The sequence below is a fragment of the Vespa crabro genome, chromosome 1, assembly GCF_910589235.1.
Source record: "Vespa crabro chromosome 1, iyVesCrab1.2, whole genome shotgun sequence".
NCBI classification, from domain to species: Eukaryota; Metazoa; Arthropoda; class Insecta; order Hymenoptera; family Vespidae; genus Vespa; species Vespa crabro.
The window spans coordinates 7765017-7792884 of record NC_060955.1 but is presented as its reverse complement, the minus strand read 5'-3'; the positions used below and the strand labels follow the sequence as shown (position 1 = coordinate 7792884).

The 27868-nt window shown below is 30.6% G+C and overlaps 5 protein-coding genes, 1 non-coding gene and 1 pseudogene across 14 annotated transcripts in view; 3 read left to right on the top strand and 4 right to left on the bottom strand.

Moving 5' to 3' along the window:
• The window catches only part of LOC124429032 (unc-112-related protein), a 34198-nt gene extending 28691 nt beyond the window's left edge, over nucleotides 1–5507 (bottom strand). The window contains exon 1 of one of the 3 annotated variants that reach the window (XM_046973757.1): nucleotides 4679–5507. In XM_046973757.1, coding sequence (XP_046829713.1) covers nucleotides 4679–4817 — 139 coding nt within the window. In that variant the 5' untranslated portion in view covers nucleotides 4818–5507. The remainder of the gene's footprint in view (nucleotides 1–4678) is intronic. The other 2 variants (XM_046973778.1, XM_046973767.1) reach the window with 2 other exon arrangements.
• The window catches only part of LOC124429066 (testis-specific serine/threonine-protein kinase 1), a 40715-nt gene extending 33461 nt beyond the window's left edge, over nucleotides 1–7254 (top strand). Inside the window, exons 1-2 of one of the 2 annotated variants that reach the window (XR_006943369.1) lie at nucleotides 1255–4478; nucleotides 7128–7254. Coding sequence is in view for 1 of the 2 variants with exons in the window: in XM_046973862.1 (XP_046829818.1) it covers nucleotides 7128–7187 (60 nt within the window). In the remaining variant the exon portion in view is untranslated. Of the gene's footprint in view, nucleotides 1–1254; nucleotides 4479–7127 lie in introns of those variants that run through there. The other variant, XM_046973862.1, reaches the window with a different exon arrangement.
• Nucleotides 6028–19752, bottom strand: LOC124429051 (40S ribosomal protein S25). Of its 2 annotated transcripts, none has more exons than XM_046973854.1 (3): nucleotides 19734–19752; nucleotides 6573–6665; nucleotides 6028–6344 (listed from the first exon to the last, which is right to left on the bottom strand). In XM_046973854.1, exons 1-3 carry the CDS (start codon nucleotides 19734–19736, stop codon nucleotides 6081–6083), a joined length of 360 nt encoding a protein of 119 aa, XP_046829810.1. In that variant the 5' UTR covers nucleotides 19737–19752; the 3' UTR covers nucleotides 6028–6080. The 2 variants fall into 2 exon arrangements, with proteins under 2 accessions (XP_046829810.1, XP_046829801.1); XM_046973845.1 differs by lacking the exon at nucleotides 19734–19752 and adding an exon at nucleotides 7149–7215.
• Nucleotides 6438–6507, bottom strand: LOC124432843. The gene has a single exon (XR_006944381.1). It is a non-coding gene; the product is annotated as a small nucleolar RNA SNORD57 (small nucleolar RNA).
• Nucleotides 8455–12206, bottom strand: LOC124429045 (annotated as a pseudogene).
• A 784-nt stretch (nucleotides 19753–20536) lies between the features above and the next one.
• On the top strand, nucleotides 20537–25262 carry LOC124432722 (tetratricopeptide repeat protein 7B). 5 transcript variants are annotated; one of them, XM_046981852.1, is made up of 15 exons: nucleotides 20537–20555; nucleotides 21068–21254; nucleotides 21384–21535; nucleotides 21673–21841; nucleotides 22111–22293; nucleotides 22385–22514; nucleotides 22585–22721; nucleotides 22799–23037; nucleotides 23127–23315; nucleotides 23377–23555; nucleotides 23635–24074; nucleotides 24178–24416; nucleotides 24481–24585; nucleotides 24666–24757; nucleotides 24837–25262. In XM_046981852.1, exons 2-15 carry the CDS (start codon nucleotides 21131–21133, stop codon nucleotides 24967–24969), a joined length of 2511 nt encoding a protein of 836 aa, XP_046837808.1. In that variant the 5' UTR covers nucleotides 20537–20555; nucleotides 21068–21130; the 3' UTR covers nucleotides 24970–25262. The 5 variants fall into 5 exon arrangements, with proteins under 5 accessions (XP_046837808.1, XP_046837792.1, XP_046837801.1 ...); XM_046981836.1 differs by lacking the exon at nucleotides 20537–20555 and adding an exon at nucleotides 20625–20777; XM_046981845.1 differs by lacking the exon at nucleotides 20537–20555 and adding an exon at nucleotides 20627–20928.
• Nucleotides 25263–26179: 917 nt separating this feature from the next.
• LOC124432732 (tubulin delta chain-like) lies at nucleotides 26180–27502 on the top strand. Its single transcript, XM_046981847.1, has one exon. It carries the CDS (start codon nucleotides 26180–26182, stop codon nucleotides 27500–27502), a length of 1323 nt encoding a protein of 440 aa, XP_046837803.1.
• Nucleotides 27503–27868: the final 366 nt, after the last annotated feature.

Sequence of the window (27868 nt, the reverse complement as noted above, 5' to 3'; positions counted from 1 at the left end):
TTTTATGAATATAAGATTTACGTACTATAGTATAAGTAAATACTTATATATATTAAATATATAAATTTTATATATATTTATCATATATAAGTTATAGTATAATATAAATTATATAACATAAATTTCACGTTATACAATTGGATATTAAACACAAAAAAAAATTGAAAAGAAAATAAAAAAGAAATAAAAAATAGAAAAAAGTAAAATTTGTATTTCTTTTGTCTTTTTCAATCTATTTTAGCATAGACTGAAACGTTTAGAAATACAAAGATGGAGTAGTTCCTTTGAAACATATATATATATATATATATATATATATATATATATATATATATTGTTAAGAATACTATTGTGAGATAAATTCTAAAAGTAACATATGACACGTAAGACCGTCGACGAAGCATCGGAAAATTCTTCCACTCGTATGAAAAGTAAACACCGACGTTCGCCATTTTCCCAAAATAGAAAATACGTGAGTCGGCGAGTAGGAAGTTCAAGAAAGCTGCTGTGAACCACCGCTACCAGAGAAGAGAACAAGAGAGAGAGAGAAAGAGAGAGAGAGAGAGAGAGAGAGAGAGAGAGAGAGAGAGAGAGATGTAACTAATCCTCTTAAGGTCCTTCCAAGAAAGGATGCAAATGGGATTACCATGTTTTTAAAGCAACATAAATCGCCTCTCTCTTTCAGATTTTCTTTTTTTTTCAATTTTGCCATACTCTTGCCACTGAAATTTTTTTCTTTTGAAACAGCAACAAAATTATTTCTCTATCTTGTAATGTTTAATGAAAAAATTAATCGAAATATTCGTTCAAGACGAATAGAAAAAAAAGATATAAATAATATTGGATTGATCGACTATAATTAAATATTATTGTAAACAAACAGGAAATATTTATCAATCAATCGAATAAATATAATATTTTATAATAATAAATCCTATCATTTTCTATAAACTTATTCATGAAGTTAATTCATGAACCATCATTTTATTATAATAAACATTTTACTTATAATGATATTTACGTATTTATTAATCAACTCGATATAATTTTGCGAAGATAAAAGCAAGCATAAACGAGAGGACAGAAAACCAAAGAAAGAAATCATGTATTCGTTTCGTCATTAATTCTATTAAATTAATTAATAAATTCTTTTATTATAAATCCATCACGATAAAACAAATAAAAAAAAAAGAAAAAATATTATAATTTTCATTTGAAATTAAATATATAAAAACTCACGTATATATATATTAATAATTATACTATATTGTACATATAATTATATAATTAATTATTACGATATAATATTAATTTATTTCAATTGATTTATGTTATTGAATAAAACTCATTTATCGAAATGGAACATAAATTAGTAACTAAAAAAAAGATCGATTCATTTTTTTTTTTATTTACTAAAAGGGGAAATAAAGATTTTCTTTGTGCCAAAAGCGCATAGTAAATTTCAGCAAGTTTACCAAGAAACGATGACGATGACGATAGATAGTCGAACGAGTCTCTCTCTTTTTCTCGTTTATTTTCTTTTTCTAAGCCAAATAAGAAGAAAAATAGAGAGATAAGAGTTACGGATCTATCTCGGTTCTTCAAGGTTTTCCTTCGGTCTAGAGTCGCAGAATCCGACGTTCGACAAACGTCACGTTTTCTCGATAGTTTGTTCTTCGTTTCTTGTCCTTCTCAAAGGAGAAGAAGAAAAGAGCATAAACGTATACGATAATGACCATGGCTTATCTGCTTTATATTATGAATGAATCTTTCTTAGAACTATATCTATCTCTCTTTATCTCTTTCTTTCTTTCGGTTTAAAGATCGAATGGAATTGACGAAGTTCTCTTTTTTTCTTTTGACATCTTATTTATCCGTTTATAGATTTTAACTAACGATCAAGATGAAAAAAACGACAAATATATGTACATAAATGACAAAATATTCAAAGTTCGATTAATCTTCAAGAAATGTTATTGAATCTCTCTCTCTCTCTCTCTCTCTTTCTCGATTTAAAGATTGAAAAAAATCATTGAACGATGTTAAGCAACATGAAAATGAAAACAATAAACGAACTAAATATATAAATGACAAAATATTAAGTGTGCTAAAAATCTATCTTCGATAAATTTCATTGAATTTCTCTCTTTTTCTTTCTCTTTTTTCATCTTCTCATTATTTTCTTTTTTTTCGTTGTTTCCTTTTTTTTTTTTTTTTTTTTTTTTTTTTTTTTTTTTTTTTTTTTTTTTATAAAAGGACATCTTAAGTCTTTCATTTTTCAGGCCGAGGTCAACGGGACGTATCCTTCGTTCATGTTAATAAATTATTCGTGGGCGAGATCGAAACAAAACGAAAGAAAACGATAAGAAATGAAATGAAAAAAGAGAAAAAGATAAAGAACAAAAAAGAACAAAAACAAGACATGCTATTTTACTTTCACGTTTGAAAGTTCAAAGTTCAAGGAAAACAATTAGAATTTATGATAGACAAAATTTGCAAGAAAAATGAAATGAAGATGTTATATCGTTTCAATCGGTAGAAATATTTGTGGAGTCTGAGAAAGGCCTTGAAAATTTTACCTGAACATTCTTTCTTTCTTCTCAAAGCAGCAACAGGTCAAAAGCAAACTACTACTACTACTATTACTACTACTACTATTACTACTACTACTATTACTACTACTACTACTGCTATACCTTCTATAAGAATGAATAAGGATATCCACAATAAAACGAAAATAGTTTGCACGAGAGTCCTTCAAATTGTAGTAGGTAACGTATGAGCGCTTCTCGGGCTCGTTAAAATTTCTTTTAGTAGTAGTAACAGTAACGATACAACAACACAACCGGACCAAACTAGATTGACTTATCACGGTTGATTATCGCTCATGATTTTACGCCTTCCCTTAAAAGGACCATACCTCTTCCTATAGAGATCGTTTCGTGTCTCTTGCTTTTCCGAGGCATGACATGACATAAAAAAAGGATCACCCCTCTTCGTAATACTTCGATAGAGTCGTCAGATCGATCCAAGCTAAAGTTTCTAAAGCTTCAACGATCCCTCTCGATAGAAATCGATCGATGAAATCTAATATACGGAAAGTATTTCTATAGTATATACATGATAAACATCATTGTAAAAATATCTTTTCTTCTTTTCTTGTTTAGTTTTTTTTTCTTTTTTTTTCGAAAAATTTATATAAAAAGATCATAATGATATCATCGATCATTAAAACGATTGTCGATTGTGTTTCATCTGTTACCGTGAATGTTATTATTACCGCATCGATCGATTTCATGGAAAAAAAAAAAGGAAAACAAAATGTTCACCTTCGATCGTCGTTGAAAGATTATGCGAAGATTCTCATAAATTATGATTTCATCGTATAAAGCAATTTGAAAATTCGCGGTCTTTAAGTTCGACGGAAAAAAAATGGCACACGAATTGTAGCCAATTGGAGAGAAACAAAAAACAAGAAAAGAGTAACGCAAATAAAAAATTGTACATACTAAGGAATATTTTTCACTTTCGAATGTTTTTTTCTCGAGAAATCACAAAGATACAATTCCTATATTAACAATTACTATTTTCGGACGGCGTGTCTTGATGATAACCTAACTTCGTTACGTAATACATACTGCATGTTTATGTATTAATAATTCCTTGCGTAAGACGCTTATGAAGCGCTACGCGTCGGCCTTTGACGATAAACAAGAAATACCTGTTGCATTACCTATTCATTCGCAATATCAGTTATAATACTTTCTGTCTATCGTCTATCCTTTATCGTCGAACTTCCGATTATCAGGAGAAAATGTATGTTTTGGGAAAGTCGAAAGGATAAACAAAAGAAAAAAATAAAAAAGAAAGAAAAAAGGATAAAATTCGAGAATGTTATATCGCCTCATCGCGAAGAATTTTGTTGTTAGAGTGTTTCGTGTCATCAAATAAGCAAATGAATTCAAGTGCAAGGAGTTAAAGACGAGAGCTAGGCGGCCGCGTTCGCTTAACGATATCCGTTGTCGTGTTACACGTCGTTAAACTAGTTCGGTGCGTCCAGTTTTTCCACTCTCTTGCTCGCCTCGTCCGCCCAACGTTCGTCCCTGAACGACGAAAGAGACAACGAAGACGAAGAGAACGAGAGGATGATAACGGAGGCGGTATGTTCGTCGTTCCTTTGGAGAGAGAAAAAGAGAAAGAGAGAGAGAAAGAGAGGGGGAAGGAGAGAGAGAGAGAGAGAGAGAGAGAGAGAGAGAGAGAGAGACAGACAGACAGAGAGAGACAAGAATGAGTGAATTGTAAGTGCGGCCCTGCATCGATGCCGATAACGACGCAACTTGTTGCCTCTATACTGATTAACTCTACCGGGATCAAATCACCAAATATATTTTTTACTTTTCGATATACTCCGAGAATCGTTCCAACTATGGAGATTTTTGTTTAGATCGAACAAAATTTTACCTTCGATACGAAAAGAGGTAAATATGTATATAGATGTAGATATAAAAGAAAAATGTAGACTTTCGAATGCGTTCATTTGACACAAGGAAAAGTCAAGTATCAATATCGTAACGGATATATTAAAATCAATGGGGAAGGGAATACGTGAAACTCTAGCGAAAGCTTAGTATCACGTGCTCTTACTATATATCTCTCTCAATTAGTTCGTTCGACTTACCGAGATCCTCGACGAGACGTAGCATGACACCACCGATATGCAATTCTCCCTTGACTCGTAGACTCCTCTCCACCTGCAGATCCGTCACGTAGACTCGCAGTACCCAGCTGCCGTCTACTTCGTGACCGTCCGAATACATTTTTCCTTCGTTCCTTTTTCCAACTACTTTATTACGCCGATTTATCTACTTTTTTTTCTTCTTCCACCTCCTCCTCTCTTCTCTCTCTTTCTCTCTCTCTCTCTCTCTCTCTCTCTCTCTCTCTCTCTCTCTCTCGATCTCTTACTCTACTTCTATATCTTACTCTCTCAACTCCTTTATAATGTCGTATCGTTGGACGCACGAAAATGTATCATGGTACCACTTTCTTTCCACGTGTTTCGATACGAGCTAACATTCGTAGCTGATTAACGATCAAATACTAATCCAAATCCTTTCACAATAATAACAACAATAATAATGACGACGACGACACGACGACAAATTCGCGCGAAGTTTCGTCGCCAGTGCGAAACCAATATTATAACGCTCTTCTCCGGATACGGTAACGCGACGTATATACGTGTGTACGTGTATTTCGAAGGATCGTTCCTCACTCCCTCTCTCTCTCTCTTTCTCACTCTACTTCGCGAGATCACTCGCCAAGAAACGCCCCCCACCACTACTACACTACCACACCAGTGCGAGGCACAGGATCACGCGACTTACGATCTACGACCGATACTCCACGAGCCCTCGCGCTCGGCTACGCTCGGCTTCGCGACTGAGAATGCGATGTGCAGCTACGAACCAGTATAGTTGTCGTCGTTCGGCGGCCTGAGTTCGGTATGCGCGCAGCGGACCGCTTCCCCCACTACCATCCTTGTTGCTTCTTCTGTCCTTTCCTATCAGCCGCGCCTTCGTCAGTCCAACTTTTATCGTCAGGGACGAACCAACGCGTGGGTGGAGAGGGCGCCATGAAACTAGCCTTACGAAAAATTTGAGAATTTTCTTTTTCTTTACCTTGTACGCTTTTTATACCTTATAACGGAAGGACAAAATTTAGTATTAATCGATAACTTGAATTCTTATGGAGATTATTGTTAGCAATTTTTATAAGATTTTTAATAGATACTCAGACATTCATTATATTCTCATTGATCTTTATTCATTGAATTCGCTTATGTATTCGATAATCAATTATTTAGAACTGTATTAAATTAAAGTTGTCATTTTTTACGTACAAAGAAAACTTTGGTTGAATTTCTATTGAATTTCAAATAGATTGTTGCTTTCATACTTAAATAATGTAAGAAGTCTTTTAAATTAAATAAGTCATTAATTACCAGTTGAAAATATTGATTATAAAAAATACTGATTTATACAAATATTTTATTAAGCAACTTTATACATAGTGTAACATTTTTATGTCGCTGGATCATCTCCCTTCGTAGTTCTAGTATAAATCAGTTGAGCATGATGCTGAACTACTTGTTTGATCAAACCTTTCTGTTGTAGCTCGATCAATGCCCTTCTAGCAAGAGATCCTCTAATTTTCAGCCTTTCACTGACGATTGAAGGTGTTATCAATTTGTATTGAGGAACTTCTCTCAGCAATTTGTCATATGTCCCTCTATCAAACAACACTTGGTTGTTTAATTTGTCTCTCACTTTACCTTTGGACCACTTCTGCAATAATAAAGATGCATACCAATTCATAATTTAAGTAGAATTAAAAAATATACATATATAATGTTATACATTTATCAAAAAAAACATATCTCATCAGGCTCATTAAATCAGATTTTTGCTTCCACAATTAATCAAGCAAGAAAAATTGTCATCACATGAGATAATACTTTTATATGTAATACAACATGTAAAAAAAAACCTAGAGATACAGGATAAATTGCAAACCTTCTTCTTAGCTTTTCCTCCAGATCCACCTTCCTTTTTTTTTTGGGTCTTTTGGGGTTGCTTGGAAGATCCCTTTGTATCCTTTTTAGGCGGCTAAAATGAAACGATTAATGTAAGAATAACTGTATTTACTCTTTGTACATTTACAATAAACTATACATATTAATAAACTCGTTAGTAAACTAAATATGTTAATAAATAACAAAGTCTAAGGTTAGAAAAATATTGAAAATATATAAATGAAATTCTTATTAAAAACATTATTTTGTTCTCTGTGATATATTAACGCGTATTTATGTAATATAACCAATTATTTACTCGTTATAGAATTAAAACGCTTAACTAATGATTGATAATAATGTTTCACGCGTTTAGTTCAAGCCATGCGGATATAATACACGAAAGGTTATCCTCATATTTATGTCCGTAAACTTTTTATTATAATTAAATATTAATTTTCTTTTTATTATAAATTCCTCATCGAAATAGTATGAAGTGTTGTTACTTACAAATATTATTATTTACAAATAACTTTCTAATCATTATATTTTTTAGATATTCTCATATGCGACTTACCATGATGGCTGTCTATACGGAAAGAAAATGGGGATCTGACGATTGCCGTACCGTTTGGCTACAGTGCTGCCACAAAGTGCTACTACTTCAATCAATATTACATTTAAAAAAATTAATTCATATACATATAGTAATATTTATAAGTAATACAACAATTCTATTTTTTTAACGTTTAAAAATTTACAAAAGTTTTAGTTTACTATTATTAGATTTATTAAATTATTAAAGTAATATTTTCATTAAAGTAGTATTTTCAATTGAATAATATAATTTTGTCTATGTTCCTATATTTTTTATATGTAAAAAGTAACATTGAACTTTACTGATCGTAACAATATTCATTATCAATTTATTTAAAAAATATGTTCAAATAATATGACAATGTAAAATAAATATATAATACCTCATTATATATATATATATATGTGTGTATATATCTTATATATATCTATCTGATTACATTTTTTGTTCATATATATTATTCTGTCTGAAAACATTCGATGTTATCGCATGACTATTATGATTCATGTCATTCATAAGATGTTACATCATATATATTTCTTTGCAGAATCCTGAGTAACATTGTCATTTGAATTTTCTGGACTTGTCAAGTTCTTTCATAGTAATCACAATGACTAGTAAAAAGGGACATAATCTTAGAATTGAATCTGAAATTGATAGAAATAAGAATGAAGGTAATTGGAAAAAGGTTATATTATGTATTCAAATAATATATGTGTATTCATTGATTATTAAAAAAAAATTTTTTTAATTCTTATTTTTTGATGTGTGATATTTTTCAATTAATTTAACAAAGGAACTTTTATATATCTTTTCAGTTCTTTGTGTTTTATTATGTAAATTTTCACTTAATTTAAATTGATTTTCAAATGCTTTTTCACTTTATATTTTTTTTTAAAAACATTTAGCTTTACTTTTAAGATTTTGTCTATGATATGACTTTGATCAATACCAGTTGCAATATTATCATTATTCTTTCTACTCATATGTTTCTAAGAATTTAATTCTTGTAGTAATTTTTTACTAGTGGATGTGTCATTTGTATGCTTCTTAATAAAATTTGTTTTTACTGATACAGGAGATTCTGAATTTCTTAAATTGATTAAAGCTTTTAAAAAGGTATTACTTCTTTTTGATTTATAATTTGTAATATAAAAAAAAATGTAATTTTTATTTTTTGCAATGGTGGCTCTTCATCTTCATCTGTATCAGATGTAATCATTTTCTTAAATTTCTATAAAATTGATTCTATAAAAATGGAGGGTTAAAAATAAAACTATATGAGGACATTATTTCATTTCCTTATTTTATTTATATTTTACCTGATTGTTTTTTGTTTTATACTATTGATAAATTACTTAAAACTTCAGAATTTCATGTTTCTAACATTTTCCATCATTCATGATTTGTACTTATTGATTGCATTTGAGAAACAGAATCTAAATATTTACATGTTTCATTTGTTGCATTGTATTTCGAGAAATAGGAAATAACATTGTCAAGTTATTTCACCAAAAAGATTCTTTTAAAATAGAAGAAAATTTAAATAATTATGATCAAAACCGATTGAAATAAAATGTTAAGAAAAATATACAATTATTTTATGATTATTAAATAGAGAAAAATACTCTTATATTGATCATAGTGTAATAACGAGGAATTAAATATTTATAAGTTGTTAGTGTCATGTAATTTTTAATACTTTTTTAATAATTACAAAAAAAGTCAAATAACTTAAATTCTGACATATATATGTGTGTGTATATGTGTATATTTAAAACTATTAGGAAAATTATTCTTCTGTTTACTTAATTCTTTCAACATTATAATCAAGAAAAAAGAATCATATAGAAAAGTCATCACACTATAAAATATAATAATAAAGAAATCAAAGTATAATCAAATTCTTCAATGAAATTATTAAACTTTATCTTCTATCTCACGTAAAATAAACATATTAGCTTTTTAATGCATTTGTATCACAACTCTACTTATGATAAATGAAAGTCGCGGCTCGAAGAATAATTCACGCTTGGTAATAAATGACGATCGTCATGTGCTTACGGATACAAATGATTAATAATTAACAATGTAATTAAAAGAAAAGCCGTATACATGATTCTAGAGTGATAAATGACTTATGTATTGAATCTTTTTTTTTATGAATCACTATTCTCAAACATTCTTCACAAAATATATATCCACAACTTGTTGTAAGTCTGCATACGACTTGTAATTCATTAAACCATATCGCACATATTAAGGGTAAAAGTCCATGGCATAGTATCTACTTTATTGTGATGGCGTATCGCTATGTGCTTCGTTCTCGTATAGTATAAGGAATTCTTTAATAATTTCAACGCGCTCGCATTATCATTGTAAATGGAGATGTCGGGTTCAATTCCTAACCAAAGTTCCGAGAAAGTACTAAATATTAAATATCAGATCTAGTAATAATTAATGTTGTTTTTAGTATTTGTTTAAAATCCTGCTTGACGCTAACTTCATCAACATAACCTACAAATATGTGGTACATACAGAAAGTGTGAAATGTAATTAACAAGCTTTGCTGCAAAAAGTTTGTGTTTGAACTGTTTTATTTTGCGAAACTAGGGTTAAAAAGATGGCAGATAAAAAGCATATTGGGCATTGCATGCTTTACGAGTTCCACTTAGGAAAAAAAGCAAATGAAGCTGCGAAAAATATCTGTAGTGCTCTTGGTCAAGATGCTGTTGGCGTCAAAAAATGTCAGCGTTGGTTTAAGAAATTTCGAGAGGGAAATTTTTCGTTGAAAGACGAAAGTGGTCAAGGCCGTGTGTCCAATTTTGATCAAGAAGCACTTCAGGCTCTTTTGGTTAAAAATTCTCAAATAACGCAACAAGAGCTTGCGACAGCTTTAAACTGTTCGCAAAAAAACTATTTGCAATTAATTGCGTTCACTTGGTAAGGTCTAAAAATTTGGAAAGTGGGTTCCACATAAATAAACTGAAAACAACCGCAATCAAAGAGTGATAATTTACAGTTCGCTACTCTCTCGTCAAAACCGTTTGACGTTTTTAAAGCAAATTGTTACCGGAGATGAAAAATAGGTGCTTTATGTTAATCTGAAGAGACGGCCTCAATGGTTGGACAAAAGTGAAGTTCCGCAGCCCATCCCAAAGCTTGACCTGCATGCAAAAAAATGATGTGTTTGGTGGAATTTAAAAAAAATTCATTATGAACTCTTACCAGTCAACCAAATCATTACAAGTGTAGTGTATAGTGCTTAACTGGAAAGGTTAACTCGAGCTTTGAGAGAAAAAGAACTGTACTGATTACTAAACAGTACTGATTAATCGGAAGGGCGCCATTTTTCATCACAGTAACGCACGACTGCATACTGCAAGAATCACGGCGAAAGAACTACGTCAGTTGGGATGGGAAGTTCTCCCTCAACCTACACATTCTCCTGATATTGCCCCTTCCGATTATTATTTGTTTCGTTCCTTGCAAAATTTTTTTCTTGGAAAACATTTCAATAATGAAGAGTGCCTCAAAAGTGCCTTGACCGAATTTTTTGAATCAAAATTACAAGAATTTTACAATAGAGGGATTAACCGTTTTAGCGCCAAGCAGAACGATCGCGCTGTTCACATTCTGTGCTGAAATTTACCGCGATGTTTAGTCACGATTGTCAATTCGCAACGCACTCGGTTCCGAATGTAGTTCGTCGCGAGTTATATCAGTTTCCTCTCGTAATTAATCTTTTTTTTTTCAAATAATCGTAAACCACCTGCATAAATAAGCAGTTTTTATTTAATTTACTTTTATTTACATATACTTCTGCATAGTACACATATGTTGCCAACATTTTTGAAAATATAAAAAAACAATATAATATTTTATTTATAATAAATATAAAACAAGATTACTAATGTTTATTATTTTTAAAATAGGCATGTTTATCAAGACATAGTGGATGAAGCCCTTTTTTGCAATACGCACAAATTAAATTTGATGTATTGTATCCACACAAAAGTACTTCTCCATCTCGGACATATTTCGCTTCATTAATTTTAGGTGTTTTTATATCGCCAGGTACGTCTTTTCTATTACTTCTAATTGTTCCCGTTAAGTATGTATTTTTGGAATATAAATATTTGGCCAATGCAATACTACTGAAATAATTATTGATAAATACATGATGCCCTTTATTTAAATACTGGCTTTGGTCTAATAAATTTATACGACATTGTATCCAAGTCCATGTTCTCGTGACTTAGTATTATTAGTTTTTCCTTTAGCACCCTTATAACACTAAAAACTTCAACAATATTTGGATACTGCGTCGCAAAGCATCCAAAATTTTATACCCTATCGATGGTGTTTTTTATTCGGCATATTGCATGATGCTCGAATGGCATAGAGTTCCTACTATCGATAGATAATTTCTTATGCGATTTATAGTACAGTTTGAATACTCTATTCGCGTGTTCAACTATTGGAATAAATTTTACGCATGGGTAGTACTTTTCATGGCCTGGTGGGAAACATTCTTTATTATCAACTAAGTGAAAACATTGAAAAATAATCTGGAATCTACTTCGCGAAAACATTTTTGAAAACCAAGGTATGCTCCTTGAATTTTAGATCCAATAAGAAAATATTGTTGGATTTCATGTGATTTTATTAATTGTTCAGCATACTTATTCGTTTCGCGAACCATTATTGTTAACAGGGATGAATCGATGAACAGATTAAAGTAATCGATAGTTTTTTAGATTCGTTAGCTAGCAATGGCTGTGGTCCAGTGTCTTCAGTAAAGAGAAATAAATCCCCTTGTTCACTTATATTATCGATAGAAGTACTTGCAGACGTAGCAGAACAGTTAAAATTGCATGGAATACTATCTTCGCTATCAAATCAGATGTATAAAAAACGTCTATTTTCCTTCTTTTTGAGACTGAAACGATCTTATTACTGTTATAATCAGATTCATTAGTTGTCAGATTTATTAGATCTCCAACTTGACTTAATTCTTTTCTTTTTCGTATCCATTTCCCTTCAAGGGATACACGAATAATAAATAATTAAATTAATTTAAAAAAAACTAATGTATAAATTACCTTTTGAATTGGAAAACCAAAACCTGTGTTATAAAATGTTATCACATAAACAAAACGTAAAATCCGAATACTTCGCGCACTTTTGAGTGTACAATATGTTTCTGATATGACTGATGAAACTTTTAGGAATAAAAAATTGACTAACGACACGAAGAGCGAACGCGCCGATCGATATATTTCGACGAAAAAAAAGAGCAGCGCAATCGCGTTGATCGGTATTACTCGCAAACAAATGAATGGAGCGTTATCGCGCTGCATGGCATAATCCAACACGGATTTTGAAGAACCCTTGGCACTAAAACGATTAAGATGTTACCTGAGCGTTGGGCACAAGTCGTTGAAAACTATATCGTTGATTAAATTCTTTTGTTTTGTTTAAATAAATTAGTTTTAGAAATGTATTAGAAAACGATATTAATTATTACCAGACCTGATAAAAGACCTCTTTTGCAGCATCTGTAATGACCACATATTCCGCCTCTGTAGTTGATAACGTAACTGTCTATTACTATCTCAAATCCCATGAAATAGGAACCAAGAAGAAAAACATAATCAGTATAAGAATGGTGATAGTTTATGCAATCTCAGAGTCTGTAAATCCTTTTAAAAAAACTATTACCCGATTTATATGATATGCAATAGTGATCTGTGCTCTTAATATATCTAAGTTCCATTTTGGCTACTTTATAGTGTGATTTCTCATAGCAGTTATTCAATTGAATTAAATAACTCATGACATAGCATATGTCGGAACTAAATACAATTGCTAGATACATTATCCCACCTATTAGTTCACGGTATAAATATTGCTTATCTTTATTTGTCTTTTGATTTTCCATAATTAACGCAGTATCTGGCTCTAGCGGGAACTAGAACATATTTAATTTCTTTAACAATTTTCTTATTTACATCCTTTGGCTTAGTTTAATTTCATGTTACTTAACAGTAAACTCAATCCCTAGACAATATGTAACATTTCCTAAATCTTTAACTAAAACAAAAGTTTTAGTAAAACCATTTTTAATTTGCTGAAACTTCATTATGTCCCTAGATAATATTGAAATGTCGTCGGTAATGGGAAACAATACCTCTTCTCCTTAATCACGGCGGATCGAAGTTTGATGATTTTAAATCCTTTTCCCATAATTTTTTGTGCCATTTATCCAATTTTATGTGCCATTGTCTATCCGCCTACTTTAAATCATAGATGGCCTTCTTTAATTTGCAAATGTGGCGAATGTTACGCCTCCTCCTGTAAGACACATAACTAACATGCCTCGGCGCTACCAAAGACACACGTGGGTAACCAATCAAAGTGAGAGATAACAAAGACGCCAAAAACAAAGGAGACGAAAAAGACCCCGGGAATACGAAGAAAATCATACACTTTTCGACTCTTCTAGAGACTACAGCCATAGCTGCTGGAAGTTATAGTCTATACCTACTGTATATCTAAATATATACTGTATAGCTAAATAAACATTACTATTGTTACTTGATGTGAAAAGTTTCTTTCTACATATTGGGTTGTCCACGAAAAATCCACACGAACTTTGTTTCCAGTTTCAAATTGCTTCAGCAATTTCCTTGCGGTGATTCCAATTATATTATTTGCCTTTTCCATATCTATTAGTTTCTTAAGTGTGTTCTACATGTTTTCTGGTTCTTCCATGTATGTTTTCTCTTCCAGCAGATCGTTTCAGTAAGTAATAGTAATATCTATCTAATTGATGCTCATTTCATGAGCAACCAATGTCATTATAAGGAGAACTGAGCTCAGACAAACTGACCACAGGTGTGAAAATATCTGTAAAATCCATACCTGGTCTTCGGCTAAAATCTCGAGCTATTAGCTTGGCTTTCTTCCTAGTAATCGCTCCGTTTGACTTGTACTTGTTTGTTAACACCATGCGACAGTCAATTATATTCTTTTCCTTTGGTTGCTCGATCAATTCCCAAATATCCTTCTCCAATATTGACTTAACTTTGCTGATTATTGCCAATAATCATTCATCGGCATTCCTTCTGTATATGGCATCATTTATGGAAATCTCGGTAGTGTATCCTGCAATATTATTTGAATTAGTTGTACTCTCGAAGTACAATTTTCGCGGTCTGCCTCTTGCTTCAATCCTTATTATTCGAGAGCGTCCGCATCCTCTATTTGATATAGGTTTTGTCTCTTTTCGATATTATTGACAGCTTCATCTTCGATGTTGTTTTCGTCCTATTCATTCATTTCCATATAGGCTGGAATGGCACTAAGAAGACTTACTGTTAAATCATAGCTATCCTTTTCATCCAATCTTATTGAAATATCTTTTTTCTCATTTAAGCCTACTATCGAATCAGTAAATTTCACATCACTACTTATAATTATTTTGTTTGTATTTGTGTCTAAGAGACAATATCATTTACAGTTATTGTCAAAATCAGCAAATCCCTATTCCTTTGCCTTGTCAACCAACTTCTTTCGTAATTTTTTAAGATGTGTGTAGACTTTAGATCCAAAAATATGCATGTGTTCGAAATCTGGTTTCGAATCCAATCCATCTCCCCACTGGGATTATTCCTGTAGATTTAGTAACTAATTTATTTTGTAAATAATTAGCAAAGTTGACAGCCTTTTCTCAATACTTTTTCTCAAGTTTGACATCAATTAACAAACATCTGGCCATTTCCAAAAGAGATCTATTTTTCCTGGTCATTTTCATCTGCATGTATCGCAGACCTCCATAATTCCACAGTCCTTTATTGTAATTCCTTTAATCATGGATTTGGATACCACTGCTTGAATTGTGTCTTGGTTCCTGTGTCCTAGACGTATCACATGTATTAGCAATTTGGAAAATATTGTCTTACTATTGTTATATGCACCTTTTAATTTATATAAATTGTTGTATACTTTTGATTTAAAAACTGTTTCGTTATTATTCGTTATAAAGCACTCACTTTGGTTGGTTTTCCACATGTACGTTTGATGGCATCGAGGCGTGTTAGTTATGTGTCTTTCCTGAGGAGGCATGATAGTCGCAACAAGGTCACCACAGCTACTCTCACATGAGTTTCTGTAGGAAGTTTGAAATTGACTTTACGTGTGTAAGTTCGTTTAGGTTTATCTGTAATGGAACCCCAGTGATGTGGTTGGACTTGTTGATCTAGTGAAGAGTCTGGTGAAGAGGCTTCAATCTGCCTATTGAAATATTTTTCCGTTGATGTTAATTTTGAATACCCGGTTACTTATTCGGTCTATGACCTTATATGGATCAATGTACGATGCTTTTAGTGAAGCTTTAACGTGATCACAGCGCAGGAATACATGAGAACAGGTGTCAAGATCTTTTAGAATGATGATCCTAGCTTTGTTGTGGTGAACAGTCGGTGTAAGTTTAAGTCCACGCATGAATTCTCTGTGTTTCTCCAAGAAGATTTGTGACTCAAATTGTTGTTCACCAGTGATGAAGAATTCGCCTGGTATACGTAAACAGATACTATATAGCATGTCAGCTGAGGTGGCTTAGATGTTAGGTTTAAAGCTGGTTCTTAAGTCTAATAATACTATAGATAAGATCTTCATCCATGGTTTAGGAGAACACATCAGCGCTGCTTTGAGAGTTCTATGCATCCTCTCTACAATTCCATTGGATTGAGGATGGTAGGGTTGCGTCAGAGTTTTTGTTGCTCCCACGAGCTGAGCGAAAGCTTGAAAAAGCGCTGACTCCAATTGAGTTTCTTCTTGATCATTACCGTAATGACAAATCCAATGTTCGTATAGTGCAGTAACGATTAGAAGTATAGTTATGTTGTCATGTTCTTCAGAAGTATAGCTACGGGCCATCTAGTGAAACGATCAATGATGGTTAAGGCAGTATTGGCAGTTTTTGACATTCGTTAGAAAGATGATGTCCAAGTAAAGGTGGTTGAAACGGTTATCAAGTACGTCTATGTGGTTTGATTTGATCTTGTGAAAATGAATTTTTGCTCGTTGACAAGCAAGAGATTCTTCAGACCATTTGAATGCGTCCTTACGGATTTCAGACCAAATGTATTTTTCGTGTAAATTTAGAGATATGGTCCTGCCGCTAGGATGTGAGAGATTATGAATGACTTTGAAAGCTGTCTTACGCAGTGGTTCTAGTATGAATGATCTGATGAATCCTGTCGAAATGTTACAATATATGCTGATTCCTAGTTCTGGCATGAGTTTTTGTAGATTCAATGAAATTATCAATTGAAGTCATCATTTTGTAGATTAATTAAGTCTTTGATCAGTTCAGCTGGCTCAGTGTTGTTCAGTTGTGCTTGTTGGATTTAAAGAGGTGTGAAAACGGATGACATATTGATGGTATTAATGCGAGATAATTGCATCTGCGACCGTGTTATCATTATACTTCGCATAAACTATGTCAGTGGAAAATTGTGAGATGTAGTCGAGCTGTTGTAGTTGTCGTTCCGATGCTTTGTCCAGTTTTTGTTTGAAGGCAAAAGTGAATGATTTGTGGTCTGTTTTGATGACAAATTGACGGCAATGAAGCAAGTGATGGAAAAATTTAACTGATGCAAAAATAGCAAGGAGTTCACGATCGTATTTGCTGTATTTCTGTTCTGCCTGGAGAAAAATCCTATGGATTTACAGGTATCACGTTTCAGCTGTTCTATCATAGTTTAGCTCCGATGGGAGTTGCGGATGCGTCGATTGTGAGAGCCATTGGTTAATTAGAAGGCGGAAAAGCGGGCAATGTGATTGTTGCGAGTGTGTTTTCAATGTCGTCCTCGTGCATAGATAGTTGTAGGTATGCTTTTTCGCCGTCGATTTTGCTGTAACGTTTTTTGTTGTGTAGACGTGGAAAGAGATCTTGGGTGAGCGGAGGGCTGTACATGTCTGGATCAGTGGGATCATTGAGTTTACTTAGTAGGCAAATTTGAATTTATAGTTGAGATGCCATAATGCTGTGCTTCCATTGCTTTTCCTTTTGACGAGAGATGAGTCACTATATCAATCAGTTGTTGATGTTTTAGATCAATTAGCAGATTGTAGTGAGTTAAGAGATCAGCTTCGATGATTGCTATTTCTACGTCGGTGATGATGAAAAACCAGGAGAAATCTCTGTGGAGATTTAAATCAAGATTGATGATTTTACTGCCGTATGTGTTTGTTTATGATAAATTTGCAGGATAGAGTGTAAGTCGATATTTCGGTTTTTGCAGATAGCATGGACACGACGGACCCAGAGTCAATCAGGAATTTCTGTGTGGTAGTGTTGTAGTAAATGTATAACCGGAGCTCTTTTTGTCTAGAGTTGCTGTTTTTGGTGCAATATGATATTATCAACGAAACCATTAGCCAATTCGCGTATTTGTCGCAGAAGTTGAAAAGATGTTCTATTTGCAAGCGTTGTCTCACGTAAAAGTTTTTTACTTGGTTTTATCTGGAATCAGAGATTCGTGAGATTATCGCGTTTTTGAGAGTTTTGTACTTATCAGTAGCGGGCTCCTGTCGTATTGTCTGAAATCTGCTCGATCGTATCGTGATCAAAGACCTTAAAGACCATCAAGTACTTTACTTTATCATCGACGATTCCATAAGTAGTGAATTTAACTTTAACCATAATGAACCAGAAATCTGGTCGATTTTTGGTGAATGTCATCAATTTGGGTTGCGTTAAATGTAAAAAAAATATCAAAAATTTGGGTTGACTTATCGAGTGATACTTGTCACGCAGTATGTTGTTAAGAGTTAGTAGTTGATTATAATTGGGTATCAAAGCCGGAAGGTATCAAACTTTTTTTATACTTTCGTTCAATAGAAATTATATTAATATAATTTTTAATAAGTCATTATTTATTATTATTATCTTTTACCTTTCTTTTACTATGACTTAAATTTAAATAGTTATTTTTAAATCTGTAATCTATATAAACTACAATTTTTAAATTGTTTGCGAATGAGATTAGTGTACTAAAATGGTAGTACGTTTTCACTTCCGTCGCACGTTATACTAACAGATGAACCTTTCTTATTATTTCTAATCTAAGATCTTCCTAGAAATTTTTGAATCGTAGTAACAAGATGCAATAAAACGTATTCATTCTTGATGTTACAAAAAAATATTGAATTGATATATTTATGATCACACACTGTTTCTCGAACTTTTAATAATAATCTCATATTTAAAAATCAATAGACGAAGAAACAAATAGTTTCTTTTTAAAATAATTATTTGCTTTTATGATATATCGAATGTAATCAAGGATGTAATATGTAATAATATTAGATAAAATATATAATACAAATTATCATTAACACTAACTGTGCCAAGCCCGGTAAAATGACCATTTTAAAAATTTGATTATAAATTGTAGATTTGTTGTTTTTTGTCCATTTGACTATATAAAGTCTCAGATTATTTTATTAATACTGTTCATTATCCCTGCTTTTTAATAGTTTACATCATCAATGAGAACAGATTAATTCTTGACTAATTCTGATGAACGAAATCTTATTTAAAACACGAAGGTTTAATCTACGGCGTATTCTTTTCGAGTTTCTGAAAAAACTTTATTTTCTTTGAAAAAAAATCATGTTGAAAAATAGTTCCTTTCGGAAATGGTTTATGTATAAATAAAAATCTTTTTCGAAAATTTAAAAAGAATACGCTGTATATTAAATTCTCTTTTAAATGCGACCTTATTCATCAAAATCGGTCAAGAATTACTCCTCATTGATGGTATAAATGCTATTTTCGACATTTTAGAAAATGTTTTAGTACTGTGAAGTCTCTAGAAACTTGCAGCGAAAGAGAAGCTCCACTATTGAATTTCATATTATATACATTGAATGGTGTATGTTTATGTCCGTGAAATAGTAATTGTCTGCTTGTTTGTTCACGACACTCACACGGAGAAGCTACGATAACACACTCGATCATTCTAATGAACTTTAGACAGATTTTTATGACAAAAATAAGGAAATAGGTATCCAATAATTTAGGTCAATGAATCTGAGTTTATAAAATATTGTTAAATTTTGCAAACATTTATTAATAAACTCCTTAATAAACTAAACATGTTAATAAATAATGAGAGTCTAAGGTTAGAAAAATATTAGTAATATATAAATGAAATTCTTATTAAAATCATCATTTAGTTCTCTCTGAAATATTAATGTGTACTCTTTTGATATAATTAATTATTTACTCGTTAGAGAATTGAAAAGGTTAAAAATTAATGATTGATAACAATGTTTCACGCATTTAGTTTATGCCGTACGAATATAATGCATGAATGGTATTATAAATATTACGTGTCCGTAAACTTTTTATTATAATAAAACGTTCATTTTCTTTTTATAATAAATTCCTCATCAAAATATTATGGAGTGTTATTATTCATAAATATTATTATTTGTAAATAACTTTCTAATCATTATATTTCTTAGATATTATTATATGCGACTTACCATGACAGCTATTTATATGGAAAGAAAACGGAGATCTGACGATTGCCATATTGTTTAGCTACAGTGGTGCCACACGGCGCTACTACTTTAATCAATATTACATTTTTAAAAAATTAATTCATATACATATAGTAATATTTATAAGTATACAACAATTTTACTTTTTTAACACTTAGAAATTTACAGAAGTTTTAGTTTACTGTTATTAGATTTATTAAATTATGTTGAATACGTGATCAATTAAAGTAGTATTTTCAATTAAATAATATAACTTCTTCTATGTTTCTATATTTTTATATGTAAAAAGTAACATTGAACTCTTTTTTATATATAAAAAGTAACACTGATCGTAATGATATTCGTTATCAATTTATTTAAAAAATATGTTCAAATAATATGACGATGTAAAATAAATATGTAATGTCTATATATTCTATATATATACTCACAAAAAACACTAAATTGAGCATATACAAGTCGTATATAAGAATCGTCATTATATGTTTTTACATAGAGAATGCGAATAACTATATGTACAAAGGAAACAAATATACATATGGTTAAATAATCTCGACAGTTGGTAATCTTTTAGTATACCGTTTTATCTTATCGTCTGAATTAGTATTGGAATTCAACTCGGTGAAATCAACATTACTTACGATGTAATTTATGTTACACATTTATAATACAATGCAAGTATTGTCTAACTAATTGACTGCTTATTTTACATCATATCTTATTGATTGCTATGCTATTTAAAGTAACATTTGAAAACTTTCAATGTTTTACCAATCAATAACGTAGTGTTACATCAATACCGAGGTAAGATTCTTTTAGTCTAAAGCCATCTTACAGTGAATTATCGTACTAATATAATTTTAGTACCTATTTTGGTGATATCTAACGATTTCTTATACATTTGACGTGTGAAACTCATCATAGTAATCACATTCAAAGTTTACTTTATGGAGTAATTTTTATCAAATAGAAAAATTGTCAAGTGACCCAACTTCACAGTGATAAGCATAATCAACTGTTCAAATGGCAAGACTCCTTTGAGATGTCATTGTTTTTTCATTCTAATATATTATCTATTGTAAATAACGCGAGAATGCGAAGTTTCATTTAAATCCGTTCACAGTTTTTCTTTTAATAAAGCATGTTTTTACTAATGTCGTTTTATTTCGAAATTTTCGTAAGTTATCATTGAAACGTCAACAAATTTTGATTACTTTTTTTTTCATGTATTATTCTGTCTGAAAACATTCGATGTTATCGCATGACTATTATGATTCGGTCATCGGTATGACGTTATAAACCATATATATTTGCAGAATCCTGAGTAACACCCTCATTTGAATTTTCTGGGCTTGTCAAGTTCTTTTATAGTAATCACAATGACTAGTAAAAAAGGACATACTCTTAGAATTGAATCTGAAATTGATAGAAATAGAGAGGAAGGTAATTGGAAGAAGGTTATAGAATTGGCGGAACATCTTAAAGCACAATATCCTAATAATGGTAAATATTTGTATTCATAAATTTAAATCTAAACATGATTATATATTTTTAAGCATTTGTACAACAAATTATTAATTGGTCCTATTATGATCTATTAATCGGAATATGATTTCTGTTTTTTCATTTCAGAATGTTTAGCAAATTTTCTTTGTGGAGAAGGAAGATTAGAAAGTTTTTTAGAACAAACACCACCTATAGATTCTAATATTACTAAGGCTAAAAGCGGATTGTTAGAAGCTAAAAGATATTTACTTCTTGCTGCAAATGAAAAGGATAAACAAGTAAGCATACAAATAGGTTTTCTAATCCATATGGATATATAATCTATAAATGTTATAATATAACATTTAATATAAGATCTCTAAATTTTTTCATTTTTTATACTTTTTTCTTTAATTACCAAATAAAATATTTTTAGGCATTAGTAGTATTAGATGCACATTTACTTCTCGGTAAACTTCATTATGCAATGGGGATGTATGAAGAAGCACTTTATCATTACCAACAAGCGGAATTACATACTCTAACAGAAAAACAATTACCTAGTAGAAGTCTAAGGATTATAGCAGAATCATATGCAATTAAAGGTTTGCAAAATGACTTTCATTTTTAAGTCAAGACTTGATATTTATTTCAAATCTGACATATTCATGCATCTGTTAGAATACATATTTTTAATTTATTAGTTTGACTTCTCTGTGGAATAAACAGGTGTGCTTGTAGTATTTATAGGGGGGAAAAGGCAGCATGTTATTATGTAAATTGTTATTTGTAGTTTTGCAAGTATTCATTTTCCAGATTTCAAAGTAACAGTTTATCAGTATTTATTCTAGCTTCTACACATTGTTCATGGTAGGTCTCTGTCTGGAAAGGTTGCCTCCAAATTCTAAGTCAAAATTTAGAATAGCAGAATGGCAAGTGGAGATGATAAAATGTTTTGTTATTGCGGGAGACTTGACTCTTGTATACCTACAAGAACAAGATAAAATTGCAATGCAACAGCAGAATGGATCTGTTACTGTAAATAGTAATAATATAGGTACTATCAAGAACTTATGAAAATACTATCAAGAAATATAATGTATTAAAATTATATGGTGCAGTATATGACAAATTTATTGATATTATAGGATTATATACTACACAAACTTCTGTTTGTGCTACAAAGCAAATTGGTCCAATTTTAGAAACAGCATTGCAACGATCACCTTTGTTATATCTTCAGACTGGCGATGTACAAACTGCAATTTCTCGTTATAGGTATTGTTATTAATATTTCTTTAATGATTTGACTTTTTGAATTACTTAAGAAAATAAAATGCATTAACAGAGAAATTTTGTCTGCTGTGGAGACCACAGCAACGCAAAACTTGAGAGTAAAAATGACTAAACAGTTAGCTGAAGTATTGTTGCGTAAGATATGTAGTGCCGACTACAATCTTCCTGGAGGAGTAATTGACACAACTGGTCTGTATGAAAATCATACTTTATCAGATAATTATAAAATCCTAGAATTAAATATTGAAATTATTTTATATTATTAGATTCACCATGGAAACCAAAGAGATATGTAGGACTTAATATGTTCCTTCCAAAAAATGAATATGAAGAATTAATATTGTTATTGCTCATTAGCGAAGCTATGGCAGTACGTGATGCTGTATTAAGTCAATCACCAGAATTCAAAGAAGCTAGAATACAAGCATTTGAAAATGCTACTAATATTTATGATCTTCTTACAATTATTGTTGTTAGATGGAATCAAGTGGAACTTCTACACGAGGTTATTATTTATAATATATCGATATTTTAAAATAGAAATATTTTTTTTTATTATTTTTCTCTCATGACAGTTTTATTATCTTATAACAGTCCTTTGAAAGAGCAATGAAATTTTCCCATGAAGAAGCACATACATGGACGCAATATGCTTTATGTTTAATAAGCTTAGGAAAATACATGCATGCTTACACAGTCTTGAAAGTTGTAGCTAGATTGTCATCACATAAAGTTGTGCCTTGTTTACTGGCTGCAAGATTGTGTTATGAACAATTTAGTAGGGTAAGTTAATTTATAATCTTTTATAGTAATAGGTTATGTAAATGAAGTATTACCCTTTTAGGTAATGGAAGGTATTGAATGGAGTCAGAAAGCATTGCAGAGGGAAACTGCAAGTCCTCAAGGAATGCAATCTAGGTGTCATTTGTATATTGGTATTGGCCAAAGCATACTATCTGCAAATACCACTATCAAATTGGACAAAATAAAATACACTGATGCTGCTATGGATTGTTTTCAAAAGTATAATGCACATTACTTGTATATTATTAGTCCAAATTAAATATTATTTAATACAATTATTAACTTTATAAAATTTCAGAGCACAACAATGTGATCCAAATGATCATTTAGCAGAATATTACTTGGCACATGAATATGCAATGAATAGACAAATAAACGAAGCTATGATTCACGTTAAAATAGCATTAAACTTAAGGGCAGAGCACATACCATCATTGCATTTATTGGTATTGCTATTATCTGCCAATAAACAATATTCAGAAGCATTACATTTGATCAATAGTGTATTAGAAGAGTATCCCGACAATTTAAATTTTCTTTATGTAAAGGCACATTTAGAATTAAGAAGTATTAGTGGTGAGGTAGCATTATTTACGATAAAACAAATGTTTTCACTTTGGAAAAGTTTATTTGAAGATCAAACAAATATTAATTGTAACGAACAACACAGTGAAAAACGTAGTGAGATTAGAAGCGTATGTCAATTTTTTGCATCAGAAATGTCTGATAAAGACTCCAGTAAGTATTCCAAGTAAAGCTTTTTAACATTGTATGCAATGTTTTTATTTTTTTTTTTTGTTGAAAATTTTAAGTTTTACATATATAATTTTTGTAAATATAGGTTCAATGCATGCACAATCATTAGCTGCTTCAAGAGTAGAACAAGCTCTTTCAGAAGTAGCATCGTCACTAAGCTCTTTTACACCAAAACCTGGTCCACAAAGAGCTTGGGTTTTGCAATTACAAGTTTGGTTGTTACTTGCAGAAGTATTTTTAGCAATGGATCAACCAAATGGTGCTATTTTATCATTGCAAGAAGCCAGTAATATATTTCCATTGAGTCATCATATTATGTACACGGTAAGATTTTAAAAAGATTGAAAGGTGCGATCAATAGTTATATAATATTTATTCTGTCCTCTAGCGTGGTTTATTACATGAATACAAATTAGAATACACAGAAGCTAAACAATGCTATCAGAATGCTGTTACGATCAATCCATCTCATGTAAAAAGTTTGCAGCACTTGGTAATAATATTAAAATGAAAATATTATATTTATTATTTTCAAATATTACATTTCAAATAACTTTTATTAATACTTTATAGGGTTTAATATATCACTACTTAGGAAATCAAAGGTTAGCAGAGAAAACATTGAGAGATGCAGCTAAAATAGATCCTAATTCTCATCAGACTTGGTATACATATATTTTTTTTTCACATAAGAAAATATTAACAGTACAATTATATATAAATAAATGTTTAATAATTTTTAAGGTATAACTTGGGTAAAGTACTAGAGTCTTTAGGTGAGGTAGAAGCAGCAAGCGATTGTATGGCAACAGCATTAGAAGTAGAAACAACAAATCCTATTTTGCCAATTTTGTCAATACCATTGACTTTTGAGTGATACGAAATATGACTATATGATGGAATTTTTTAATGAAGTTATGAGCCAAGCCAGTATTATCGGCGTACATTTGCCTTCGTGTCAATAGTACCTGCTTCTATAGATACAATGTATATGTATATAAACAGATTTATTTACAAAAGGCGTTTAAATTATGCAAATAACAAAATAATCGATGTAATAAATTCATGTAAAGTTTTTGTCTGTAAAAATTTTAAGGATGATCTATTTCAACTTATTAGGTATTGTAGCAAGGTGATACAGTTATTAAATTTAAAGAGATTATTTCGTTACCTGTTTAACTAATTATTTATAATACAATACCTTAAACAAATTCAAGAATGTTTATGCATATACATCTATGGCCATAAATGACATATAGTGAGAGTTCCCTCTCCACACAATCAAACTATCCTTCTCATTAATCTTATTTATTCATATACGTATTTTTTGTTAATCATTTTTATTAATTATCGTTACGTATTATATACAAATATTATATCGTTAATACCTTTATTATTTATTTAAAAAATATATAGTACATACAGTAAGAGACTTAAGTATTTGTATAGTACAATATGTATTTCCATATTCTTATTATAAATACAAATATTTAAATCCCCTACTGTATATATATCTATCTATCACTGTAGTACAATCAATTATTATTTAAACAATACTGTATTTGTTTAAACATTACATAGTTATTAACTTACTTCGAAAATAAAATGACTGTAATATGATATTTCTATTAAGGAAATTTCATACTCTAAGTAGTTATAGGTCTGTGATGTAAGAATGAGAAATCGAGAGACTTTGAATTACTGAGTCAGTTTTCTTTTCTATTTCAACGAATAAACATAGAAGCCTTCTCGGTCTATACTCGTATGTTTGAATAATTAATATTTTCTATTACTTTATATTTATTTAAACAATACTGCATTTGTTTAAATATTATATATTTATACGTGTTGTATTTTGAATGTAAAATAATCTCGGGTCTTTCGTTCTGAAATTTTCAACCAGATGTCGTACATAAATTTATTTTAGACATTGCAGTACTTTAAACCATGTTTGTCGTTTTATTTATTTATTTTTTTTTTTATTATTATGGATTAAGAGAAATATTTTTTGTTGACAACAGTTAAATACAATTAAATATTAAATTATAGCCCTAATTTCTAAGCATTCATAAACAAGTTATGTCAATATGCTTGCTCTTCAATATGGACAATTCGGAAATCAGTTAGGACATGCATTATTTTCAAAACTGTCTGCTGATATGGATGCTGAGAAAACTGGAGTGCCATATAATGTTAATTATAATTATATTGAAGAGGTATTTGATAAATGGTTTTCTGGTTTAACCAAAGATGGAAAACGATTAGCGAGAGCAATTCTTGTGGATACGGAGGAAAAAGTTATAAATAAAATAACTGATAATAAATATGAGAGCTGGACATATTGTACTAACAATGCATTTTATCAAGCCGCTGGGGGCTCTGGTAATAATTGGGCATATGGGTATATGGAAAAAGGGATTAGATTTTATGAATTAGTATCAGATACTATTCAATGTGAGATCGAGAAAGTAGACCATTTGGATGGTTTTCTTTTTCTTCTTAGTTCAGCTGGTGGAACAGGTTCAGGAATTGGAAGTCATATCATAGAATTATTACGAGAAGAATACAAAAACAAATCATTTGTTAGCACAATCATATTACCATTCCTATTTGGTGAAATGAGTACACAGAATTATAATACCTTGTTAACTTTGGTCAAATTTTTAGACAATGCAGATGCAGTTTTTTTATTTGAGAATGAAGATATTCATCTTATGCTTAAAAATTTGTTAAATGTAGATGTTAAATTAGAAGATATTAATGATATAATATCTAAAAATTTAAGCATAGCTTTTCAACCCATAAGTAATATGCAAAATAATTTACATTCGTTAATGGCCAAATTAGTTGTAGAACCATGTTATAAATTTGCAACTATTAAATCTGTTCCATTTTTGTCTATATTTCCTGAGTATAATACAACCAATACATGGCAGTCATATTTGTACCAATTGAAACGAATGCTCAAAATATATTCTACCACCTGTAATATAAAATGTAAAAAAACAAAAAAATTATCTCGTGCATCATGTTCTACATCATCTTCATTGTATAGTCATTCAATATCAAATATTTTGATTACTCGTGGAAGTTGTGCACATAAAGACATACAAACAGATGAGTTACAAGAGAAATATTTATATGCAGACTGGATTACAACTGATCCATTTACGCATTTGCACCAACAACGACATATTCTAAATCATGACAAAGCCTTAGCTTTACTTTCAAATAATTCTAATATTTATCATCCAATTAATGAAGTACTAGATAAAGCTTGGAATTCTTATATACATTCAGCCTTTTTACATCATTATAAAAAATTTGGTTTAGAAGACGATGATTTTTTGAGAACGTTTGTAAAAATTGAAAATGTATTAAAAGATTACAAGGAATTAGATAGAAAATAGGCTAACGACAAATGACAGAAACCTAAAATGAAACAAATTAAAAAAATTTGATATGAAAAGAAAAAGAATTTCTATAGTTATGTCTTTTGTCATTAAGATGAATAACCGTATGTAAATGTACAGGAAAAAGTGAGTTTGTAACATGTTGTAATAATGATTTTATGTATAAATTTTAGATATAAATGCAAAATACTACTTAATATAAATACTACTTAATATAAAAGTAAGACTTTTAGATATTTTTTGATTTATACAATTTATATCTTATATTTATGTGAGAATATAAATTCAGATTCAACGGCCTATCCATTTATTTTATTGTTTTTTAATTCGTAATTAAGCAGACTGTTAATTATTTAAGAAAAA

What these genes read in the sequence shown, in the direction of transcription:
- LOC124432722 (XM_046981852.1), top strand. Translation starts at nt 21,131, where the DNA reads ATGACTAGTAAAAAAGGACATACTCTTAGAATTGAATCTGAAATTGAT. An exon ending in TAAAAAGTTTGCAGCACTTG is followed by an intron (nt 24,586 to 24,665) that starts GTAATAATATTA and finishes AATACTTTATAG; the next exon opens with GGTTTAATATATCACTACTT. An exon ending in CCTAATTCTCATCAGACTTG is followed by an intron (nt 24,758 to 24,836) that starts GTATACATATAT and finishes ATAATTTTTAAG; the next exon opens with GTATAACTTGGGTAAAGTAC.
- LOC124429051 (XM_046973854.1), bottom strand. An exon ending in GAGGAAAAGCTAAGAAGAAG is followed by an intron (nt 6,345 to 6,572) that starts GTTTGCAATTTA and finishes TTATTATTGCAG; the next exon opens with AAGTGGTCCAAAGGTAAAGT.
- LOC124432732 (XM_046981847.1), top strand. Translation starts at nt 26,180, where the DNA reads ATGCTTGCTCTTCAATATGGACAATTCGGAAATCAGTTAGGACATGCA.